Source organism: Oxyura jamaicensis, chromosome 3, assembly GCF_011077185.1.
Source record: "Oxyura jamaicensis isolate SHBP4307 breed ruddy duck chromosome 3, BPBGC_Ojam_1.0, whole genome shotgun sequence".
In the NCBI taxonomy this organism is placed as follows: Eukaryota; Metazoa; Chordata; class Aves; order Anseriformes; family Anatidae; genus Oxyura; species Oxyura jamaicensis.
Genome location: NC_048895.1, coordinates 48,516,966 through 48,539,923, shown reverse-complemented (window position 1 = coordinate 48,539,923; position 22,958 = coordinate 48,516,966). Strand labels below are relative to the sequence as shown.

The 22,958-nt window shown below is 42.0% G+C and overlaps 1 protein-coding gene across 1 annotated transcript in view; it reads left to right on the top strand.

The window, feature by feature from the left end:
- Positions 1–16,177, top strand: part of FNDC1 (fibronectin type III domain containing 1) — a 66,113-nt gene extending 49,936 nt beyond the window's left edge. Inside the window, exons 14-20 of the mRNA XM_035321773.1 lie at positions 859–1,089; positions 1,947–2,055; positions 7,745–7,824; positions 9,702–9,731; positions 11,988–12,149; positions 12,779–12,901; positions 14,214–16,177. Coding sequence (XP_035177664.1) covers positions 859–1,089; positions 1,947–2,055; positions 7,745–7,824; positions 9,702–9,731; positions 11,988–12,149; positions 12,779–12,901; positions 14,214–14,329 — 851 coding nt within the window. The 3' untranslated portion in view covers positions 14,330–16,177. The remainder of the gene's footprint in view (positions 1–858; positions 1,090–1,946; positions 2,056–7,744; positions 7,825–9,701; positions 9,732–11,987; positions 12,150–12,778; positions 12,902–14,213) is intronic.
- The last annotated feature ends 6,781 nt before the right edge of the window (positions 16,178–22,958 follow it).

Here is a 22,958-nt window from a genome sequence, read left to right as displayed (position 1 = left end):
AACGATGTTTCTGTTCAGCGCCCTTGCTGACAGTGCTTCTTGATTAATTTAACTACAGAGGCTAAAATTAACTTCATTGCAAGATCTGGAAAAAATTCCTAAGGGCATGAAATCCAATAAGATAAACCAAGAAACGTTGGTTTATGAACATTTAAAGGCACTAGGGAAAAAAATATTATCATTTCAATGGTTTGTATTATTGCAACTGAATAAACATTTCCAAAGGCAAGTGTTACAGTCCTTACTTTGGATGTTACTGTGACATTTAAGTCAATAAAAAGATGCTTTAATCTTTTCCTGAGCCAATGTGCAATTCTGGTCAGTATAAATGTTCTAAAAGTAGAAGTTATAGGTTGGGTGCCTGGAAGGTGGGGACTCATAACTACCAGCCCCTTAAAATGCAGAGGATTGCTGCGATAATTGCTTCCTGTAAGTGGTCAGACTTCACCTTGGAATTACTCTTCTTGCTCACCCCGTTGTTTCAGCCCAGCTTCAGGATGTTTGTGTAAGAACCAACCACTAGGACCTGTTAAAGTCGTAGACGTTGATCAAAGACTGGGGCAGTGGTCAGTTCCCTGCTAGGTAACATTTCCACCCAGCCTCCCAGAGCAGCTGGAGGTGAAGTGTGGAGGTGGTTCTGCAATCACACCACTTCCTTCTGCCTCTTGTAGCAAAATTGGTCCTCCTCTTTTTTCTTTTTTCTTTTTCTTTTTTTTTTTTTTTCAACAAAAAGTTAATATAATAATAATAATAAATAAAACCTTAATTATTTTCTTTTCAGGAAATTGTCAGACTGTGTGCTACTCTGTGGAGTCTACAAGCTGCTAACTGAATGCCACCCTTCCTTGTCTCCTCTAGCTCCTTATGTGACCTACCTAAACAAAGATCCAGCAGCCCCCTGCTCCCTGACAGAGGCCCTGGAGCACTTCCAGGTGGAAAGCCTCGACGAGATCATCCCTAATGACCTTAAAGAGAGAGAGCCACGTCCCCTCAAAGCCCCTCACAACATCACTGTCGTGGCAGTAGAAGGTTGTCACTCCTTTGTCATCGTGGACTGGGCCAAACCTGCTCGAGGAGACATGGTGACAGGTACCACAGAGCTGGCGGCCCCAGCGCCTGGGGGTGCAGGGCTGTTCTCCTGAGGGCGAGGTGGGGACGGTGAGGATGTCAAGTGGTGGGGAGTGAGGTGTGCCAAGCATATGTGTTAATTTACATAAACTTTAATGTCTTTTGACCTTTTGAGATCCACAAACTGACTTCAGAAATGAATCTCAAAACCTGCTAAAAACACTGGAGTAAATAAATAACCAAAGTGTTTTATAAAAGAGTCAACCCGTATTTGTCAGCAGACCCAAAAGATCTGAAATAAGCAATGGAAAAGGACACTGCTTTCATGCTAACATGTAGTTTTTGAGGGTTCTCACCCACCTTTGAGGGACGAAAATGATGGTGGAGGGATGGGAACTGGCAGAGCCAAAGCAGTGATAAAAGTTGGGAAGGGAGAAGACTGCACCTGAACAGACCGTGTGGTGTCTGTCCCATAGTGTTTCATTCTTCAAGGCTGTTGATCCAGTACTGCAGTACCTTACTGAGCATAATTTGCCTAAAAATGAAAAAATCAAACATCAGAGGAACTCTAACTATATTAGTTTCTGCACCATGTGTCACTTAAAGCAGTGAACGAGTTGACTTCTTTTTACCTTCGATGTGTTTTTAAATCAGTATTTGCATCTTGGTACCATCCTGTGATGAAAAGTGTCATAATTGTTGGCTAATGACAAGAAATTCTTGTAGCCTAGGATTTTCCAGGACAGTTAGGCATAGACAAACTTTCAAAGATGCTTACACTCCTTTTAACCCATGAAATCTACCAATGCACATAATGCTTGGGATATCGCTTAGTTATGTTTAGAACCCTCCCAACTCTCTGTCTTTACCATTCACAGGCTATCTAGTTTACAGTGCGTCCTATGACGACTTTTTGAAGAATAAATGGTCAACCAGGACTGCAGGGACTACTCATTTGCCAATTGAGAACCTGAAGCCAAACACACGGTAAGGATTTGATCTGTTCTTTTTCAGTTCTGTTAGGGAAGTAAAACAGATTTGAAAATTGGTAATCATTTTTCTTGGCCTTAGTATAAATATCTATGTCTGATCTAGATTTTACTCATTCGGTTTGACAGCAAATTGTTTTATAAATCATACATCTAGTTAAATTACCATGTTAGCCCTGGAGCAGATGTCTCTGTGTATGTGTGTTTGTGTATATAAAAGCATATATCAATAACAGAAAAAAGTCTCATTTTAAAAATGCATTTTCTAGTCTGATGCATAACTGAATCAAATTCTAGGGGACAAGTGTGCAAAGTATACCCATGGTGTGATGTCATGAGGCCATTTCCAGCATGATTATAGGTTCATGCATATCCATGAACCTTGTGACTCCCCAGTTGAATTTTAAGGCTATTTCAAAGTAGGGAGGTTCAAACAAAATCTGTGTGCTTTAAGCTTTATTTTACAAGCCTCTTTCTGAAGAACAGTGTAATCCATTGGCTTCTGTTGTACACCCTGTGGAAAAGAATAAAGGCTTCATGTGGGGTCTGTGGTGGAGAAGGAGGGTTCTTTTCAACAGCAAAATTGTGTGTATCAGCCAATCTCATTCACATTCTCCAAATCCACAGACTGAGTTGACTGCATATTTTTTGTCTTAAAAATAACTCCCTAACCACTGGGAAAGGACCCCATCCTAATTAAGAAAGTGTGGTATATCAGAAATTAGTCTAAAAATTTGATGTTTGCCTTAGGAATGCATTTTGTGAGAAATCTGTGATTAAGTCAGATTTACTGTATTCAGATGTTATTGACTGCTGGGTGTCCCATGAGGGGTTATCAATGGTGCAACCCGTGGTGCACGCTGTGTATCAGAAAGAGGCTGGTGTTGCAGCAGAAATCAGCTGCAGAGAAGACTTGAAGCTGTCAACATGTCCTGGAAAACGTCTGCCTGGTGTTTAGGTTTTACAAACAGAACAGAAGTCTAAATTTAACCCATGTGATAAGTTTTCTTCTGAGACCTGGTCTAGCCTCCAGTTGTGAAGTAGTTTTTCCATTAGCAAAACTCTGGTCAGCTTCACTGAGTACAGAAGCTGCTTCCTTGTGCCATATGAATACAAACGCTGAAATTACTTTAACCCTTATTAAATCTTAAACAGCAGTCTTGGCAATGTCCTTTCCCTAGGCTTAATTCTCAGTCATCATGGGAGAGTGTTGCAAAGGGCTGGAAAGCTTCCACTCACCCACTAAATCCAATCTCCTGAAATCACAGACATTATAATCCTCTTCATAAACATTTCAAACTTCTTGAACATGGTTAGGCTTTTTCCTGCCTTTCTGTGGGATAGCTGTGGCAGAGCCTTATGGTAGTGGCTAGATAGCCTCCTGATTCAAAACACCCTCCTTTGCCACTGTATCTCCATGTCTCTTCAAATCTTCTTCCCTGTCCACTCAGTTTCTGTTCCCTTCAGGGCTATTTTCACCCCAGAGTGCTGCTACCAATTCCAGTGTTGTGCAGAGCATTTCTCAGGAGGCTCTCAGGGATTTACTCAGGGCTTACTTCAAACAGATCAATTGTAAAAACTTCTGGTACTGGGGTCTTCCATATCTCCATTAAAACAAAGCTGTGGGATGTCCAACAAGTAGCACCAGCCACAACCACCTGCTTTGTATTGTCACCAGAGCAGCACAGACAAGGTGAGATGTGGATGAAACCCTTATCTCATGCAAACAGTGGACCTAGTGGCACATACCTGTCAACACCTGTGCAGGAAACTCCTCTAACAGCACTGCTCTAGTGTCTTATTATTACATTTAGTATAGATATTCATGATATATGTGGTGATAGTCCATTTTTTGATGGAGGCAGCAACCCGTGTGTGTCCTCCCAGCGGCCAGGTCAGGCATGCATGCTGGTTCCTCTCCTGCAAGGAGCAGCCACCTGCTCCATGTGTATCCTCTGCAAAGCCACTGTGGCCCTCATCCAGCACTGAGGGAGGTCTCCACAGCAGGTGTCCCAGCTTCCCCTTGGCCAGCGTGTGGCCGTGGTGTTGGGGTGGTCCCCGGTAGGGCAGGCAGGGATGCTGCCTGCATGTCCTGCCATCTCAGCCAGCTGCTGATGGGACCGCAGGGCCAGGGGGTGGTTCATGCCTCCTGAGAGGCTGGGGAAATGATTTGTGGATAATTAATCTTTTTAAAAACAGCTGCTTCCCTAACCCGCCTGCTGAGTGATGATCTCCCTTTGTAGCTGCGAGTGCCAGCTATTAATTTCCAGCAGGGAGGAGACACTTTGAATTAAGTCATAAAATCATTTTGCTCAAAGTGACAGGTGTGGTGATATGATTAGTCATATAGCCCAAAAGAATCAAAATATCCCATATTCATTGCTCCATTACAGTCTATTATGTCCCTTCTTTACATGTCAGTAGATGTGGTATATAAATTCTCAAAGGAGGCTTATTTTCAGGAAGAAAATCTTTTTTGTTGTCTGCGTTATAAACAAATGGGTGGCCTTGCATCTGATGTAGTTGTGATTCTTATATGCCTGTTGTTAAGAATTTATTACAAGTTTGGCTAAGCAAAGTGTAATCAAAGCACAGTCAACTTACACATTGCAAATTTTCTTCATGTATTTATGTGACGGAGAACAGTTGTGTTACACTGATTGGAGATTTCTTGGCAAATTCATCAGCTGTAAGGCAAATAAAGATTCTGACTAATGAAAATGCCAGACTCCTGGACCTTGAAAGACTTTGGCAATTTCTTTCTTATTTGTCATGTCTGAGAAAGAAATATATCCTGACTGCATTATTTTATTGATTCACTTAATACAGCAATCGCAGCACGGTCTGCAGTTAAATCACGGGTCAGCAAGTCATGAGTCCTGGCTCTCTCGCTGGCACTACTAAAGGCTTATTGTATATAAAAAGGCTTAGGAACTAATTTTCCAATTTAGTGAAGATAAATACGCTCATAACTTCATCGCTGTTTTTTCCAGACAGTCAGGCTGGCAATTTGAACAATCATGTGTCCCAGATGGGCTTTTATGTATGCAACAGGACACGTGAATGTACAGTTGCCCTGATTACATAGGTAGTCAGCTATTGCAGTGAGCATTAAATACAAAACTGCTTGCTTTTCCCTACTGAAGTAGATGCGTTTTGAGTAGCGGATTCTTGGGCTGCTTTCTCCTGTTTTAATTCTCCTGTTTTAAATGTGGAGCGTGGTGTCTGTGTAGCTCATGGCAATGTTTTGACCCTATCATTAATACACACATATTGAAAGGCTTGCATTTTCTCGCTGGCAAACGTGGCCGTGCCCCTGGTGCAGGTGTCCCATGGGGGCACTGGCACTGCAGGGGTTTAAAGCGAGCCTCGAGCTGTGTGCTCTGCTCGGGTGGCCAGCAGTATGCTTGGGTGGCCAGAAGTACGGGAGCACACAGGAGGCTTTTTGCTGCCCCTCTCCTCTTTCTCCAGCCACCCTGAGTGCTTGAGAGCTGCTGTCAGGAAATCAAGGCCCATAGTTAAAGCCATGGGCCAAGATTCCCGACAGTGAAAGGTTTGTGCAAGAAATGAGCAAAAAACGTAGCCTTGCTAAATGTCACTGTTCTGTGCAGTTTCTTTTTGCCATTATGTTTTTCTCTTTACAAGAAAGCTGTGACTCCTTTGAGAGCATCATGTAGTGGTTAACGAGAGGCAGATCTGTCTGCAGAAAGGAGTGGAGTTGGTTTGTGACCTCAGCTGAGGGATGCAGCAGGGACAGGGGACAGATCCCTCATGCAGGAGTGGGAGCATGTCCCACAGAGGATCTGATCATGTGTGTGCTCCAGGTCTGGCACAGGTACAAGGCAAAGCTCCTGCCACAGATGAAGCCCAGAATATTTCAGTTCCTCTAGCTTACAAATTACTGCCATCCTTCTGCTGAAGAACTGGATGTTATTTGCACATCTTTTCAGCCTTTTCACAGGGATCAGTTCAATTTTGAGATGAAGCAATTCACTGTGCACAAAAACAACAACAACAGAAAAGCATTCTTTTTAACAGAAAAAAAAAATAAAGAAAAAAAAAAAAAGAGAGATTCATCTTTGCCACAAGGCTGGTTCAACTGTTTTGCCAATGGGATTAGTTTTGTATGTGCTTAGCACTTTGGCTGGAGAGGTTCATCTCAGGAGCCAGCCTCCAGGTTCTGGTCTGTGGTAAAGTCCTTGAGGAACTGACATGTTTTACGGTACAGGAAAGTGCATGTTGTAAAACCTGAGAGGCAGACTAGAAACAGGAAAGTTCCTTCAGCTATATCCTGTTGAATTTGCCTGCTGTCTGGTAGGCTGCAAAGTAGGAGTGTCCTACGTGATAGTAAGCCACACATTACACTCTTACGTTGCAATGGCTATTACCATTTCTTGTGGACAGAAGTGAAGAAAAGGTGAGAAAAACTTTTAATGTGGACTGTGTCCACACTTTGTAGATAAACCCTGCCAGGTGGCAATAGGTTCCAGGGGACGACAGCCCACATTTGCTATGAACCCCTCTGTCTCAGCCCAGCGTGACCCATTGCTAGGCTGTACAAGCAGAGACACCCTGGTGGCTTTCTGTGCAGGATGGGAATGATGTTTGTAACAGGGCTCCCCTTCACCAGCTGAGGCATGTCAGAGCTGCTACTCTGATGGACATTGCCATGGGAGGTAATCCAATGCTTGGTGGCACCTGTCCCCACGATTAAGCTCTTCTCCAGTTCTGTGGGTCATAGAGGATGCACTTGGAGATGTCTGCTTTTGGATAGGAGGCTAAATCTAGATCCAAATGCTGTGTGCATGTTACAGAGGCATTGTCTTTATTACTATTATTTTTAATTTCTTTACAAGACTGAAATTGAGCAAGCATGCCAGAAAGGAAAACCTAAACACAGACACCTAAAAAGTGCTGTGCTGGAACTTTTTACAGTAATCTTCCATTCTAGTTAGTTTCTGCTGGACTGGATAAGAAGAAAAAAGGAAAAGAAGAAAACATTAATCTGAGAAATAAATGTTAGGGTAGGCATCAACTAAAAATCATCATATTTCAAAGTGAAATAAAAATGTGCTTACACATTTTCTTCTCCCCAAGTAAGAACAATTATGCTTCTGTCAAGCAAAGAGTTGAGTTCTGGTGGCTAGTCATGTGCTTCAAGTTAAGTGTGTTATTTAAATACTTTGGGAAAACACTGAGTCAACATGCGAAAATTTATCATATTATTCAAGAACTGTAATCTCAATACTGCTAGAGTTTTTAAAGAAAGGTCAAAAGCTTAGCGTCTGATCTCGTATTGGTTTCAGTTTGCAGTTTACACCACTGCTTTCCTAGGAGATAATCCAGTTTAAAACTTCTTGAGATCAAAATTTATTTCCTAGCAACTTTTTCTTGTAGTCTATTGCTATTGTTTTTTTTAATATAAAATGGATGTAATTGTGTGTGTTCTTGGAAGAATGACAAAAAAAAATAATCCAAAAATACATGTTAGCAATTGCAAAAAGGTGAAATTTGTGTGCAACTGCAGCTCATAGCCTGGCAGCATATCCAAGTTGATTTAATGCAAAGAACACCCGAACTCACTGGAATTGTGTTAGTTTGATTCTCATCCTATTTCAGTGTTATTTATAATTTAGCTATTGCAGTGGAATCTGTGGTTTAATTTATTTTCTCTCATTGTGTTTCAGGTATTATTTTAAAGTCCAAGCAAAGAATCCCTTTGGTTATGGACCTGTTAGCTCTTCAGTCTCATTTATCACAGAATCTGGTACGCTCTGCCTTCTATTTTCATCTCAGAACTGAATTCCTACTAAAAGATGTGGGAGGGCAATGAAACCAGCATGATTATTGTGGTTATTATCCTGAACCTGCTACTTTGGGTTATTTTTTTTAGATTAATTATTTGTTTTCAATAAAGCTAGGAGAATAATATGTGCTCCTAATGCCACCATGAAAATATAAACGACATCAAATTGAGCTTCAGGGGAGCAGGAAGTTTAATTTAAATTACAAAAACTTACTAATGTTCCACAATACAGAAGCAATGGGAAGTTTAATGTCTTTGAAAGATTGACCAAATGTAAATTGGTTTCTGTAAATTGGTTTCCTTAATTGTGAACAGCTGAACAGTTGGAAGAGGTTGTCTCTGGAAGAAATATAGGAAACAATGGTTCCATCAGATGGGCAAATTCTCCGTTCTTTTTCTGACAAAGCCTGCTGCTTTTTCACAGGGCTAATAGTGTGCTCAAGAGCAACACCCCCTTCTAAAAATAGTTTGTTAAATGAGCTATTTTTACCCATTGCTTCTTCCATTGAGCCAAAGACTCTGCTGAATAATACAGGGCAAATTCTTCAATCTTTACTTGAGCAAAAGGTCAATTATCTCTTGTAAATTTTGCTCTTTTGACTACATGGGTTTTGTGGTCTCTGTCTTTGCTTATTCAACATCAACCTGTAGTGCTGGCTTCAGAAAATCCATTAAGAACCAGGGAAGTAGGTCTTCACAGAAGGGAGACAAAGATGCAAGACAAGTAAATGGTCCTGCATAACATATCCAGATATTTTTTTTAAAGGAGTAAGTCAGACTGAAGTATAAATCCAAGCAGAAAGTTTAACATTAGGCAAATGCAGCATGCTGTATCATGCACGGAGTTTTGCTGATTGGCTAAGTGCCAGTACACAGTCCTGAATGTCTAGTTTTTCAGTCCAAAATCTGACACCTTATGAGCTTTTCTTACAGGTTAAATCCATCAAAATTAAAATTTTATTTGTACTGATTCTTCATTTGTCATGTGGCCAAAGATGGCTTTCCAGCTGGCAGAAGTACAGAAGCCGTTGCTAAAACCAAAGCCAAATGGTATCGTTACAGTGATGGAACAGGTCAGAAGAGAGAGGAGTGCTCTTTGTAAAATGGAAATGTTTGAGCTGATGAGAATACTCCCTAAAGAGTGTCATCATGGAATCAAGGAGCGTACTGAAAATACTACTTCCTACCCTATGTAACACACTGAAGAGAAAAGAAAGCCACTGTTCTCTTCCATCAAACTCTAAAAAATCCCTGGAGTTTATCTTCCCTCATCAGTACATAAGCACCATGCCTTATCTTCAGGTACTTTGTGTACAATAAAGGCCAGTCAAGAGATGACAGAAATGGCAATGTAATGACAATGGAGACTGTTCATGCATTATCCTTATTCCACATTTATTCCATCCTCCTTTCTTTTTTTTAAAAAAAAGAGAGTATTTCAAACAGGAAGAAGCTCCTGAAGTATTGGACAGTGCTCCCTGCACAGTCCAGGTGGCTCCTACAAAACTTCTATCACTGTGACAACAAGAGTTAAAATGATAAATTTCACATACTTTTGATACCTCACCATTAAACAGCTGTGCTAAACATGATGAATGCCTGATCCCAAGGTTTGCATGCGTAAGGTATGTTACATTTCCGTTTGGAAGTTAGGCCTGCAGGTGTAGCTTATGCTGCTTAGCTCTGCAAATCAAGGAGAAATAAATCCTACATTCTCAACATCGCTAAAGGCAGTTCCTCTACAACTGACGTTTTCTTGAGTGACACTATATCACTATATTTAACAAGGTTTGGAATAAAATACTAAGATTCCTTTTTTATTTGTTTCATTCTTCCAGATAATCCTCTCCTCATTGTCAGACCACCTGGTAAGTCTTCTGGTATATTTTTTGTGAGGTGCATAGAACTCGTGCAACACAGTTACACATAAGTGTTAGAAGCAAACGAACAGGCAGTTGGAATTGCAGTTTGAAGCAGGACAGGAAACTAGTTCATTGTGCCAATTTGCAAAACATCTTAGGACCCCTTATTCTGGTCTTGAAAAGAACAGATCTAACAAATCTAACAAATCTAACATTATGTTAGATTGTGTAATTGATTTGGGTTCATCTGCCTGATACAACAGCTTTTGTTGCTTAGTAATAAGCACCAAACTGTATTGCTTCTTTGTGTCCTTTAGGTGCCTGAATATAGCTTAAACAGTGTGACCAGTTTTTCCTGTCTCTAGTTGTTGCACTCATCCATGCTGTTTGTCATAAATAAGAAAAAAAATCAGGTATTTGTAACTGAACTGAATGACAGGGCCATATCATGAAGTTGCTGAGCTTGCTTTCAATTTTCAAGCCTGTTGACTTTGCATCCTTCTTGGCCTATTGCACGTTCAGAGCGTAGTCAGAAGAGCTCACGTCCTGGCACTAGGAACAAGCTTGCTTATGTGTGCAGTGGTAGAGTAACCCCAGGCATTGTGTGCTCTCAGAAGAGAAGCAGGAAAAAATACTTCATGGTCATTGCACTCTGTCAGCTTTCCTAAGCAGTTAAAGTGGTTAGTTCTGGAGGTCTTTGACTACATTGTTCATGAAAACAATGTCCAGTGTCTGCCTCCCTTCCATTTTCTGTTATGCTTGTTAGCCTGTTTTTTCCACGTCCCCCCAGCTGTCTCTGATAATGTACAGTTATTGGAGAGCATGCTACGCTTCTGGCAGTCAGTATGGGAGGCCTCTGAGAGCAGTGGGCTTCCCATGCCCCTGGTCACCTTCAGGATTTTTGCTGTCAGTTATTTTTGGGGTGTGTTCATGGAAAGGAGGTTTTGGAAGGTGATGGCCTTTTGTACTTTATGCTTAGACTGGACAAAAAGAAAATATTTTCATGTTGTTGCAGTGGTAGAGATAAGATAGGCCAAAAAGTGGTCTACCAGAGCAGAACTTTGGGAACTGTGGACATGAAGAGCTGAAAATTCAGAACAACACAAAATTTATCCTTCGAGATTTGTGGGGGTGGGCAAAAGTGATGGATGAAAGCAGACTATTCACAGCAATAATACTGCATGCAAGAAAGAGATGGTTCATTCTGTTCTGAAGAAAAAGCTATGGCCAAGAATCTGCAATCCTTTCACCATGTGTCTAATTGCATAAAGTCAGTCCAGTTGCATATGCCTCCACTGGTATGCATATGTACCAGCAGAGTTCTGAGGATCACTGATCAGTGATTGCTTCTCACCTGCAAGTGTTTACAGGGTTCAATCCATGTGCACAGAGAGGGAGGAAGAATAACTAACACAAAAACCTTCAGTTCTCACTTGTAAACCACCTCAAAACAGCACAGTAAAAGCAGAGCTAGAGACAAAAATACCAATTATCACTTTGGAATCTTTTTGTCTCTTTCTGTATCCATTAGTGCAAGAGCCTTTTCAAAAGAAGTTACGATCTCTTGATTAGTGTAAAGCAAACATCTAAGCAAACCAGTAGAATATTTAATCTTTTGTGATATAGTTAAACAGTTGTCTCTGCAGCAGTGTTTTGGGCAGAGTTCCCCAGGAAAGGTCTTGCTTGTCTTTTATTGGAACCTCATCTGTTTTGAAGTAATGTGAGAAAACAAGACAGAAAAGTAGGTTTTTGATTTCATCTTTTTAACAAAATTTAGCAAGAATAGACTTTACACCACAGGCTGTTACTCACTGCAGAATTTTTAACATCAGTTCTTTAGCAAAAGGATTATGTTTAGTACTTGGTACTAAAATGCAAATCACTGCATTCAGCCAGTGTTGCTGTCAGACTTACCATTGGGCTCTGTTTAGAAAACAAACTGAGTATGGTTAGGTAGAGAACTGGCTTAATAAAAACAGCAAGATTATTTGTTCATTTAAAACTGAGTTCTGTACATGCAGTCATTTTTTACCATTTAAATAGTTATAATTGTCTACTGCCTAGAAGGGATTTAATCACGTTCCTATTTTTTTTTTTTAATATTTGTTCTTCAACATGTATTTTTGAATATAGAAGTCATTCATTAACCTACCGCATCATCTCTTGTAAAATGTGTTATCAGATATTAGCCTCAGCTAAACGCAGACTAAAATGCTGAAGCCTGTCCTTAATGTTGATTTGTTTATTTATTTTTTCTCCAAGGTGGCGAGCCTATCTGGATCCCTTTCACTTTCAAATATGACCCCACCTATTCAGATTGCAGTGGCAAGCAGTATGTGAAGCGAACTTGGTACCGCAAGTTTGTAGGAGTGGTTCTTTGCAACTCCTTAAGGTACAAGATTTACCTCAGTGATGACCTGAAAGGTAGGCATCAAGGTTATTTTCCTAATCTATTATTACTTGATGTCAACTTCTTCACCTTCTCACTTTCTTCACATCTTACTGAGTCTTGTGTGATGTTGTTGATCTGGGGTTACTAATATAATCTCAAGGGCTTTTCAGATTATGCTACAGTGCTATATGTATTGCAGTGCATTTGTGTAGTTTAAAGATACAGTTTCAGTATGCAGCAGGACCCACCTCATGTTAGAGAGAGTGTTCCCTAGTTTTTAGCTTTTGAGACTACAGTCATACTGATGGTACTGGTTTTATTTATTTATTTATTTATCTGCTGTCACATGACATTGAAATTACTGATTTGGTTGAAATTCTCTGTACTTGTAGCCTGTTGTGCAATGCCCATCAACTTGTAAAATGGGGAATGTTCCTTACTGAATTATGAAAACGTTTCTCTTTTCCATAATTTATCTTTCTGTAATATGAAGGTAGCATCCTCCCTCTTTTAAGCCACTGTTTGTTCGTTGGTGATATTGTGTTTGTCACCATAATACTTCTGCTACTTCTGCTTCCTTCCACATCTATATACATTTAACTGGTGGCATCCTAAACAAAAATAATTCTGAATCTAACAATCTGTCTCTATCACCCTTCAGACACCTTCTATAGCATTGGGGATAGCTGGGGACGGGGTGAGGACCACTGCCAGTTTGTGGATTCACACCTGGATGGAAGAACAGGACCTCAGTCATATGTTGAAGCCCTGCCCACCATCCGAGGTATGGCAATACGGGAGCGGGATGCTGGTAAGGTGTCTGTCACTTCATCTGTAGGACTGAGGGGTGGGGAGCAGGACACAGAAAGAAAAAGAAAGAAGGACATACAATGAAAAAAAAAAAAGTGGGAAAAGAAAGAAAAAAATGTACAGGTCTATGAAACTTTTTTCCCAATTATAAGACCCGTCTTATTGAGTTGAGGAGTAGAAACTCTTTTACCTGACATAAAGGACAGCTACAACTCTGGAAATACAGCTTTTGCAAGTGGTAATTCAGTTAATTCAACGCAAAACACATAAGAGTGCATCTAGTGACTTAACATTGGAATGCAGGTCTTCTATTCTGGCTTGGTAGAAATCTCCTTTCAAGTGAAAATTCCCACCTTGAAGGAGTTCTCCTGAGCACGCTGCCCAGATAACATAGCTGAGAGTCTGATGGCTTGCTCCACAAAAGGAACCCAATCATGAAAGTTAGCGAATCTTTTCAATAAGTCAATTGATATAAATTATTCAGTTGGCTTTGATGGTTTCCATGTTATTTGTTGATACTCTTTTAATGGTGGTGTTACCAGGAAGAAACTGAAATAGTCACTGATATTTATACATTGCTGGGAAGTACTGCATTTCTCTGTTCAGAAGAAGGATGGTTAATCCAGATGTGTATTCCTAGGTCTAGGAGACAGAGATAGAGAGCACACAGAAATTACATTATTGGCACAGCACAGCGATGTTTCAGATGTTCCAGTGCACAAGCTATGCAGGGAAGAATGCTGTGCCTCTCCTAATGCTTTAAGCAGTTGCATTCCTTCTACAGATGAAGAGAAAGGCTATCAGATGAGGGAGAAAAGGCTTAACTCCATATTTACTGCATGAAATTATGCCTTTCTATTTGTGAAAAAGCTGATGTTTGCTGATTGTCTCTTGAGCCATGTGAGATAATATGATCTGATGGCATTTTTTGCCCTAGAGTCCTTCATATATTTAAACCGATTTGCATAAATGCTGCTGAAATATAGCCACCATTTGGTGTTCAATGCAGTGTCTCCTTGGCAGACCCCAGCATTACAAAATAGCTGAAAATATTTTGAACTGTAAAACCAATCAGATCTACAAGAAATATAAAAGACTGGAGCTAAACCATTGAAGGATCTAGGCCAAATACCAGGGCTAACAAGTACCCTTTTGACAAGGCTTCCTAGCAGGCAGTTTATATGCTTTCATTTGGGCTGTGGTATTGACTATTGCTGTGTCTGTTACTTTAGTTAAATAACAATGTCTTTGTTTTGAAATGTGAATGTGTGTTTTTTTCCCAACAGGGTATTACCGCCAGTACCGCCAGGAGCCTGTATCTTTTGGACGCATTGGACACATGACCCCATACTACTATGTGGGCTGGTATGAGTGCGGTGTGCCTATCCCAGGGAAATGGTAGCAGTCTGGTTTCCCGTCGTACGCAGGACAGGCTGACCACACTTTTTGAATGATTCCTACCAGAGGACTGTGAGCAGCTGAGTCGGAAAAGAAAACAAAAAACGCAGAAATGAGGCAAACCCATGAAGACCCACTGCTCAAGAAAACCCTGCAAAGCCAGACACAATCCTCACTTCACCAGCCTAAATTTTTGGTGCTGCTTGATTTCCACTTGGAAGCATGGACAGGATATACGTTTGGTGTCCTACCTTTCTTCTCTGGGTCTTTAAGGTGCAGAGAGGTGGTTGCAATGTGCGTGACCTGTGAAAACTAGAACTGTATTAGCCATGAAAATGTGGAAGTTTCTTATATCTTGCAGGAACGACCTAAGCATGCTGTGCTTGCTGAAAGGAATGCTAAACTGTCCCTGGTTGCCAGCGGCGGGTGCTGCTGCAGCCCGACCCAACCTGGCCTACCAGGGCTCCCCTATGCTGTCGTGCCACATAGCTGGCCGCCCACCAAAGGCAATATATTCTCCTGAAGACTTACCCTGTGGGTTCACCCCCTGCTGGACTAATCACCAGGTCACAGTGTAAATTCACTTTGATATATATATCTATATATATCTATATAAATACAATACTGTACATCTTCAGAAGTACTGCTTAGAGATGCTGAGATTTTCTTGTTCACTAGATAAATATATTTGGAATTTTTATGTAAAAGGTGCTGTTAATTCTTTGAGATATTGCTATGCACAATATATTAACCGAGGAAAGAGCTGTATTCTTCTTGTGAGTACTGTTGATCTGACATTTGAATTATTGATCAAAGACCTGTGTCCTATTTCCTTGGCAGCCTATGGACTGGAAGTTCAATGGAAATCTACCCCTCTGTCCATGTTAGAGTGGCACTGTTATAGTACAGCAAAAATGCTTATTCAGTTTATCAGCATTTTTAAACTTTCTGTCCTTTGCTGTTGTGATGGTTAACATCAATAGGTAGCTAAGGTCCACCATGCTGCTCTCATCACTCTCTCTCCCCAAGAAAATGCAGGGAGAAAATACGATGAAAAAAAAAAAAAGAAAAAAAAAAGCTTATAGGTTGAGATAAGGTGCAACCTTTCTTTAATCCATTCTCATCTCATTGATGACAAATACATCGATAAATGCTATTTATTTCTTTATTCCTTCATTGTCTTTCACTTCACTGTGTGGAGGCATGGGACAAGTAACTTGCAAATGGGAAACTGCCCTTAACTTATTTGTTCTCCAAAAAGAAGCCCAAGATGCAAATAGCAGGAAATGCCTCTCTCTTTGATCCATACTGGGGACAAATTGGGATCCAATTCCTTTAAAATACTACCAGAATGTCTTCCATCCAGATCAGAAAGCAAAAGCTGGCTATAAAGATGACTTTTAGCAGGCATTGGAAGCTTGCAATATTGTAGGGTTTTGGTAGCCCTTCTGGGCAATCGAGCATTAATGGTTTCCTCAGTAACTTTTGTGGTCTTATCATTTCCTTGTAACATCTCATCACCTTTTCTCATGTTAGTGAGACTCCACCATTCTGACAGCCTGGGTGAGTAGCAGCATACATGGGGGACAGATCCAGTCTCTGGTCCATCTCTCACTCTCCTTCCAGCTTACATTTAGTATAGCACTAATACCTTTTGAGTTCCTTCCTGTAGTTATTGTAAATTGTATGGGGAGAAAAGGAACTAAAGTGATTAGAGAGCATTTTATTTTTCATGGTGATTTGGGTTTTAACATTTTAATTATTCTCAAATACTTTTGCTTCCGTACAGTGCCAAATATATGGTCTTGAAGTATACCTTTTTTCCCTAATAAACTTATGATACATGGTTCCATTTCTATTTCATCCTTTCTGATCATCTGTGTCAAGTAATCTGACAAAGTGACAAATTGTTAGCTTTCTCGAAGTCTTTCTCAGGAAAGCGGTAGGTGTTGACTTTTTCTGAGGGTCTGGAAGCATGCGAGTACATTGTTCCTTACACGTGGTTAACAGCTAGCATATTTACCAAGGGCAAATCATGCCTGACCAGCTTAATCATATGCTTTGTTGAGATGACTGGCTATGTGCACAAGGAGAGAAAAGTGCATGTACTTTCACTTTTGTAAGGCCTTTGGCATGGCCTCCTATAGTGTCCTTGTAGTCAAACTGGTGGCATATGGCTTGGGACCTTAAAGTGGACTTAAAATAATGAGAGTCATCAGACTCAAAGGGTTGTGATCAAAAATAGTGCAAAGTCCAAATGACAGCTGGCTATAAATGCCACACATCTGGGGCCAGCACTGAGGCCAATATTTTATAATGACCTGGCTGAGGAGATGGAACACACCATCAGCAAGCTTGCAGTTGATAGCGAAATGGGGCTGGGAAGTGGTTGATGCATTGGAGGGTAGAGCTTCTGTTCAGGGGGACCTTGACAGGCTGGAGAAATGAGCTGACAGGAGCCTCTTGAAGTTCAGCAAAGGGAAATGTGAAGTCCTGCACATGGGATGAAATATCCCCTTGCAGCAATACAAACTGTGGCTGACTAGAGAGCAGCTTTGCAAAAGAGGACTTGGGGGTCCTTGTAAACAATATGAATGCTCCAGAGACCCATTCCAACCTAAATTATTCAGTGGCTTTTTATGATTCTAGAGGAGACATCCCATAATAAAATGTATTTTTTCTTTTATTAAGTCAAAGTCATGCCTTGGCCCATAGCCCAGTCTTCAGCATGACTGAATGGGACTTGTGCCACTAACTTGAAAGAGTAGGGACCGGGTTTCACCAGTCATGGTTTGGCCTACTGTTTAAAGATGGATATTCCTTCCACATAGTCAATGCATTCTGCATTTTTACCTTCAGAGACCACAGGTGGATTTTGATTTGCTCATCTACAGAGATCTGTTTCCTTCATCCCCTGCTGGAAATAGCCTTGGGGTGGGACACTCCTATTCAGGGATGTCATCATGAGTAATGAGTTGAAGGCATTTATTTATTTATTTATTTTTCCCCACAGCCTCAACTGAGAAAGAATTGGGAAGTGCTAGGGGGCAGGGGTAGAGAGCAGTGCATGCTGTTCCTCTCCAATGTAAATCTTCTATGAGGCTAAGCCAGCCAGGATGAGCAGGGTGACGCATTACTGTGATAGTAGGAAGTTCCTTGAAGAGACAGAACTATTTCTGCACACTGCTCTTTGTTTATCTACAAGGTGGTGGGATCAGAAACAGTCAATTAAAACCAAGCGGGTCAGGGTAGCCACTTCCCACCCAGGTCCCTGGCAGTGCCATGATCACTGGGCCACCCTCCCCTTTCCTGCTTCCCTTCCCCACTGTCCCCGTAACACACTGGTCCTGCTGCTCCACAGAAGGGACAGGGCTTCACCCCTGCAGCAGGAGAAACAGCATGTCTGTATGCTGGATAAACCCTGGCTCCATCAAAATTGCTGTGCAGCTTTGTGGCTGCACTGTGTGGCAGGGGACATTGTACTGCTCTGAATGGTGCTAATGGGAGAGGGATGGGTCTTTCCCTTCATTAGCTCTCATCCCACGCCCCTCTCACTGGCAAATCCACATCTGCTTCTGGTCTCCAAGCCCTTGGCGCCAGCTTGGAGAACGCTGTGTCCCTTCACAGGCTCTGAGTGGTGTTGCACCAACCCTGTCTTCTCGGAGCAATCCTTGAGGGAACGGAACAGAGAAAGGGGAGGATCCCCACAGAGAGAAGATTCATACAGCTTCTGCTGACACTGCTTCTGGTCCAAGTCTCTTCAGGGCAGAGGGACATGAGGGCCCTGCCTGGTGGGGAATTCTATGGAGCTGGAAAATAAAGGGAGAAAAACACAACAGGGGAAAGGGTGGGGAGGAAAGGACAGGCAAAAAGTTGCTTGAAGCATTGTCTGGTCCCGGTCAGTTCCAGATGCTAATCTCTGATCACTGTACCATATTTTTTTGTGAGAATTGGGATTTCTGCCTCAAAGGCAGCAGGAATAATCACCAGCATGTGAGAAAGGCCAAGGGCTCTCAGGGGCAGCCAAAGCCCAGCATGCAGACCCAGGATGAGAACAGAAGAGCTCTTTGGTGATGAAGGAAGCACTGGGCTTCACTTGGAAAGATAATTGAAGGCCTTCATGGGAGGTAACCCAACCCACTGAACAATGTAGAATGCTCCTTGTGGTTCCTCCCTACAAGCTACTTGGTTTTCTGTATCCTAAACCCATGTCTTTATTTTTTTTTATTTTTTTTTTATTTTTTTTTATAGCCTGGCAGACATATTTACGTGAAGAATTGCCTTCCTTTAGCAGAAGACAGTGAGATAAACACTGAAGGGAATGAGGTCAACACTGCAGCAGGCCAGCTCTGCTTCCTGAGGCAAGGCTGGCACCAGAGAACATCTGAAAAATCCCACCCCTGGAGAGATGCCCATCTGCCCGAGGGGCCTTAGCTGGTAACATTTGAAAAGAAATCCATGCCTTGTATTGTGGCTCCATTTCTCATTGTGCTTCTGTGCCCCATAAGGCAGTGAGCACTCCCGCAGGACTTGTGCCACATCACTGTGCCATCTGCGCCACAACACTCCGTGAAAAGTATGGCCCTGGTGGGAACGAGGACTCGGGGCAGAGTAATGCCAGACTCGTAGCCGAGTGCGAAGAAGTTGCTGACAACAGGAAGTCCAGCTTCACATGGTATGGCAACAGCCTTGGGGCAGGTCCTCATCTGCCAACACTTACCGTAACTCCTTAGTGCCAGTTGTGTAAGTGGCCTCACAGGGCCGTAAGTAACTCAAGCTAGCTCTGACATAGGCCATGTTTTGCTAGTGGGTTGGACCTGGGTGTCAAAGTTTCCTTCCAACATGAGGTAGGGTGCATGTCTATGAACAATATCAGCCACTGTGTCATGCAACCGAACAAAACCAGAACCAAAATGTCACAGAAGCAAAGTACAAACTCCAGGGAATTTTCATGGTGGCTTTACTTACTAGGCAAAAATTATCACAGACACACAGAATGGCTGAGGTGGGAAGGGTCTTCTGAGGATTATCTAGACCAAATCCTTCCGCTCAGAGCAAGGTCAGCTACAGCAGGTTACTCAGGACAGTGTCCTCTTGTGTTACATATCCCCAAGGACAGAAGCTCCATAGTCTTTCTGGGCAGCCTGTTTGATCTCTGTCACAATAAAGAAAACATGTCTAAACAGGATTTCCCATGTCTCAGTTTGTGCCCATTGTCCTTTCAGTGGGGAGCGTCTCTGCCTTCTTTACTACCTCCATCAGGTATTTAAGCTCATTGGTAGGGTCTCCCTCAGTCTTCTCCTCTCCAGGCTGAACAATCCCAGCTCTCTCAGCCTCTGTTTGCATATCAGGTGCTCCAAGCCCTTAATTATTTTTGTGTGCCTTTGCTGGATTTACCCATCACCTCCATCCATGTCTGTCTTGTACTGAGGAGCCCAGAACTGGACCCAGCATTCCAGATGTGTCTTGCTTCTGCAGAGAAGGACAGCTCAGCCTGATGGCAGTGCTCCTCCTAACGCAGCTCAGGATGACACTGGCATTACCCCTTACAGATGAAGGCACGAGTGAGAGGTAAGGGAGTGTTTGAAGGAAAGAGAGTAGTTTTCTAGACTCCTGTGAAGAGTTGCTGAGCTTGGTTTCTTGCTGCAAGTAACTCCTGCACATGCTTTCCACGTATGCTTTGTGCAAGCTCACAGCTGCCTCTGGGAATCAGGTCACGTGAATGTTTGTGGTACCCTCACGCTTGTACAGTAAGCCTCTAGATGGCAGGAACTGCTGTTTGGCCAGGCCTTACAGCAGGGATGAGTGACTGCAGTGCAGATGGCATGGTGCATTCAGCATTGTACACACCTAGCAAGAAAATTGTATTAGTGAGAGCCCACATTTGCTGTAGGAGCAGCCTAAAGTCCACCTCCATGTCTTAGAGAGACGATTTCTAAGACTGCCCCAAATTTGTTATCTATTATTTCTAAAGCATTGGAAAGTTATAAGTAGAAACAGACGAAGTGTAAATACACAATGTGCTCCTGCTGTGTTTTCTCAGGAGATACTTTCCTTAAAATTGCAGTCACTGTAATTTTTCTCTGGAGTACTGTGGGCAGCAAGAACCAGTTTATCTTGCAGTAAGAATAAAAACATTGCTGACTGATTCTAGGAGGGAAAATGTGCTTTTAAAGTCTCCTTGAATATAATTGCAATAGTGTTTCTGCCCATCTAATTGCTTTCCACACTTCATCCTTTTGGAGTTCTTTGTTTCCTGAACTGCAGGTCCTCTTCATCCATTAAAGATTAGGGTTGTGGATTTTTTTAATCTGCTAATAAAATCCCCATAAAATTTTTCTGATCCTTCAGCATTAACCTGTTTTTCCCCTCTCATTGACCTACTGCTTCTGTTAGCTGGAGATTCTTTCTTGGAGCTGAGTGAAGCACTGACTGTGTCCTGAAATTATGCTCCAAAAATGCTACACAATGAAGCACTTAGAGGTTGGTGTGCCTTCCTGGCACCCATGTGTATGATCTGCCTTGTCTCAATACTTTCTAGCAGATGTTTATCCTGCCTTGCCCACACATTACCTCATCCATAAACAGAGAAGTTAAATGTTACACTCTGTAAGTCCTCCCCAAACCACCCAGTACCAGCATTTCCCCCTTCCCTATGGCAAGTGGCATCAAGAGGGATTGAAATGCAGGTTATAAATGACAATGAGATGGCCTTGTATCAAATCTTGCCCACTCCTCCATCTCATATGGCCTTTCTGTCTTCATGCCAGCCCCTGTCAGGCCCGGCCTCCACTGCAAAAATTCCCCAGGATAAACCTTTCCAATCTTGCTGATGGGTCTCCTCACAGTGCAGGAGCACAGGCATCAGGTTGGAAATTGGGAGACATTTCTTCTCAGAAAGAGCAGTCAGGCATTGGAATGGGTTGCCCAGGGAGGTGGTGGAGTCACCGTCCCTGAGGGTGTTTAAGGAAAGTTTGGATATGGCATTTAGGGACGTGGTTTAGTGGGTGATATTGGTGGTAGGTGGATGGTTGGATGATCTCAGAGGTCTTTTCCAACCTTAATGATTCTGTGATCACATCCCATGCATGCTGCAAGCTCGCGGGCAGGGCTCAGGCACTACTAAGTCACCTCCTTCGCACAGGCTACATGTGCCATCAGACCAAGTGAGGATCATTTCAGCTGGCCTCGGAAGGTCAGTATTCATGGATGAGCTGTAGTGAGGAAGGAAGGGGCTGATCCAAATGGCTCCCCAGAGGGGGCTGTCTCTGCTACTTATCAGTTCCTCTGGACCTCCTTGGGCAGATGCTGGTGGTCCTGCCCCTCACAGAAGGGCAGGATGAGAGCCCAAACCTATGTGACATGGTCACCCTTACAGGCAGAGCTGCCTAAAAGCACCAGCACACAGATAAGGGAGGTCTGCAGGCTGCAGAGAGTAGCTACAGTTTGTTTTTGTGTTCTCTACCCAAAGGGCAGAGTATGTAAACACAAATCAGCTGAGGTTGTATTCAGTTTATGTTGCTAATCAGCAGTGAACAAACAAGAGAAAATGTGAATATGTTACCATTTCCTCCTCCTGAATGTGAGAAAAAATAAAACCTACAAAATTAATAAAATTGTCAGCACCAGCTTTAGGCAGCGTAACCTAACAAAACAGAGAAATATCTAAGCAGGACAGGGACTTGTCCCTGTTAACTTCAAGTTATGAAGTTAATGTTGTTTTTTTTTTTTATCTCTGCAATTCATCCTTTTGTACTTCCCAGCTCCAAATGTTTACCTTTCAAAACTACACACTAATAAGCTTGTCTGCCATCCTGCATTATTCTGGGCCTCTGCATAGGGCGTCCGTGCAGCCCACCAGATCTCTTGACAGATACTTTACTGCTCCTCGGCCTACAAAGGCTCAAAACTGATCTTTCTAATGAGCACACCATGACTTCCAAGGTGATACTGTTTTTCTGGATTTTCAAATCTCCTGCTAGAAGTATTCTTTTAAGATCTTTTGTTCCAAACAAAAATCTGTGTTGGTTTCTTTCTTTTGAAGTTTTCTTTAGAAAATTATTCTGGAATCATGTGTGCTAAGAAATCTTCTTGGACTGTTTTTCTTTAAAATTCCACAGTTACAGAAACAAGAAAAAACATGTTGCTCAGACTGACTGAAATGCCATGTGTTCAAACAGTTATTGAATTTTTGTGTATATCTGGAGTATATTGTAATACTGTATATATCAGTTGATATATCAAATCACATTTGATTAACCTGTACCAAAACCAGGTGGCTTCAAAGAACTGTCATATAAAATATAGAGACAAAATCAGGCCATTCAAATCTTTTTAAGGATAGTGCCACTTACATCTGAAGAGAAAAATATATGGCACTCAAGTATACAGTGGATGTATATAGCATATGGCACCACACAGCAAATTCTTAGTCTTAGTGAAATGCTAGTGATGTTTCCAACAAGTAGTGGACTATGTATGTGTCAGAAGAGTCATGATGCTTACATATTTTGCCCAAGATCAAGTTTGTGTCCCAGGACAGAGTGAGGTCATGGGGCTGCAGTCATGCTGAAGACCCACCACTATGCATTTCTGCAGACTTTGCGAGGTTATTGGACCTCTTTTAGAATCAC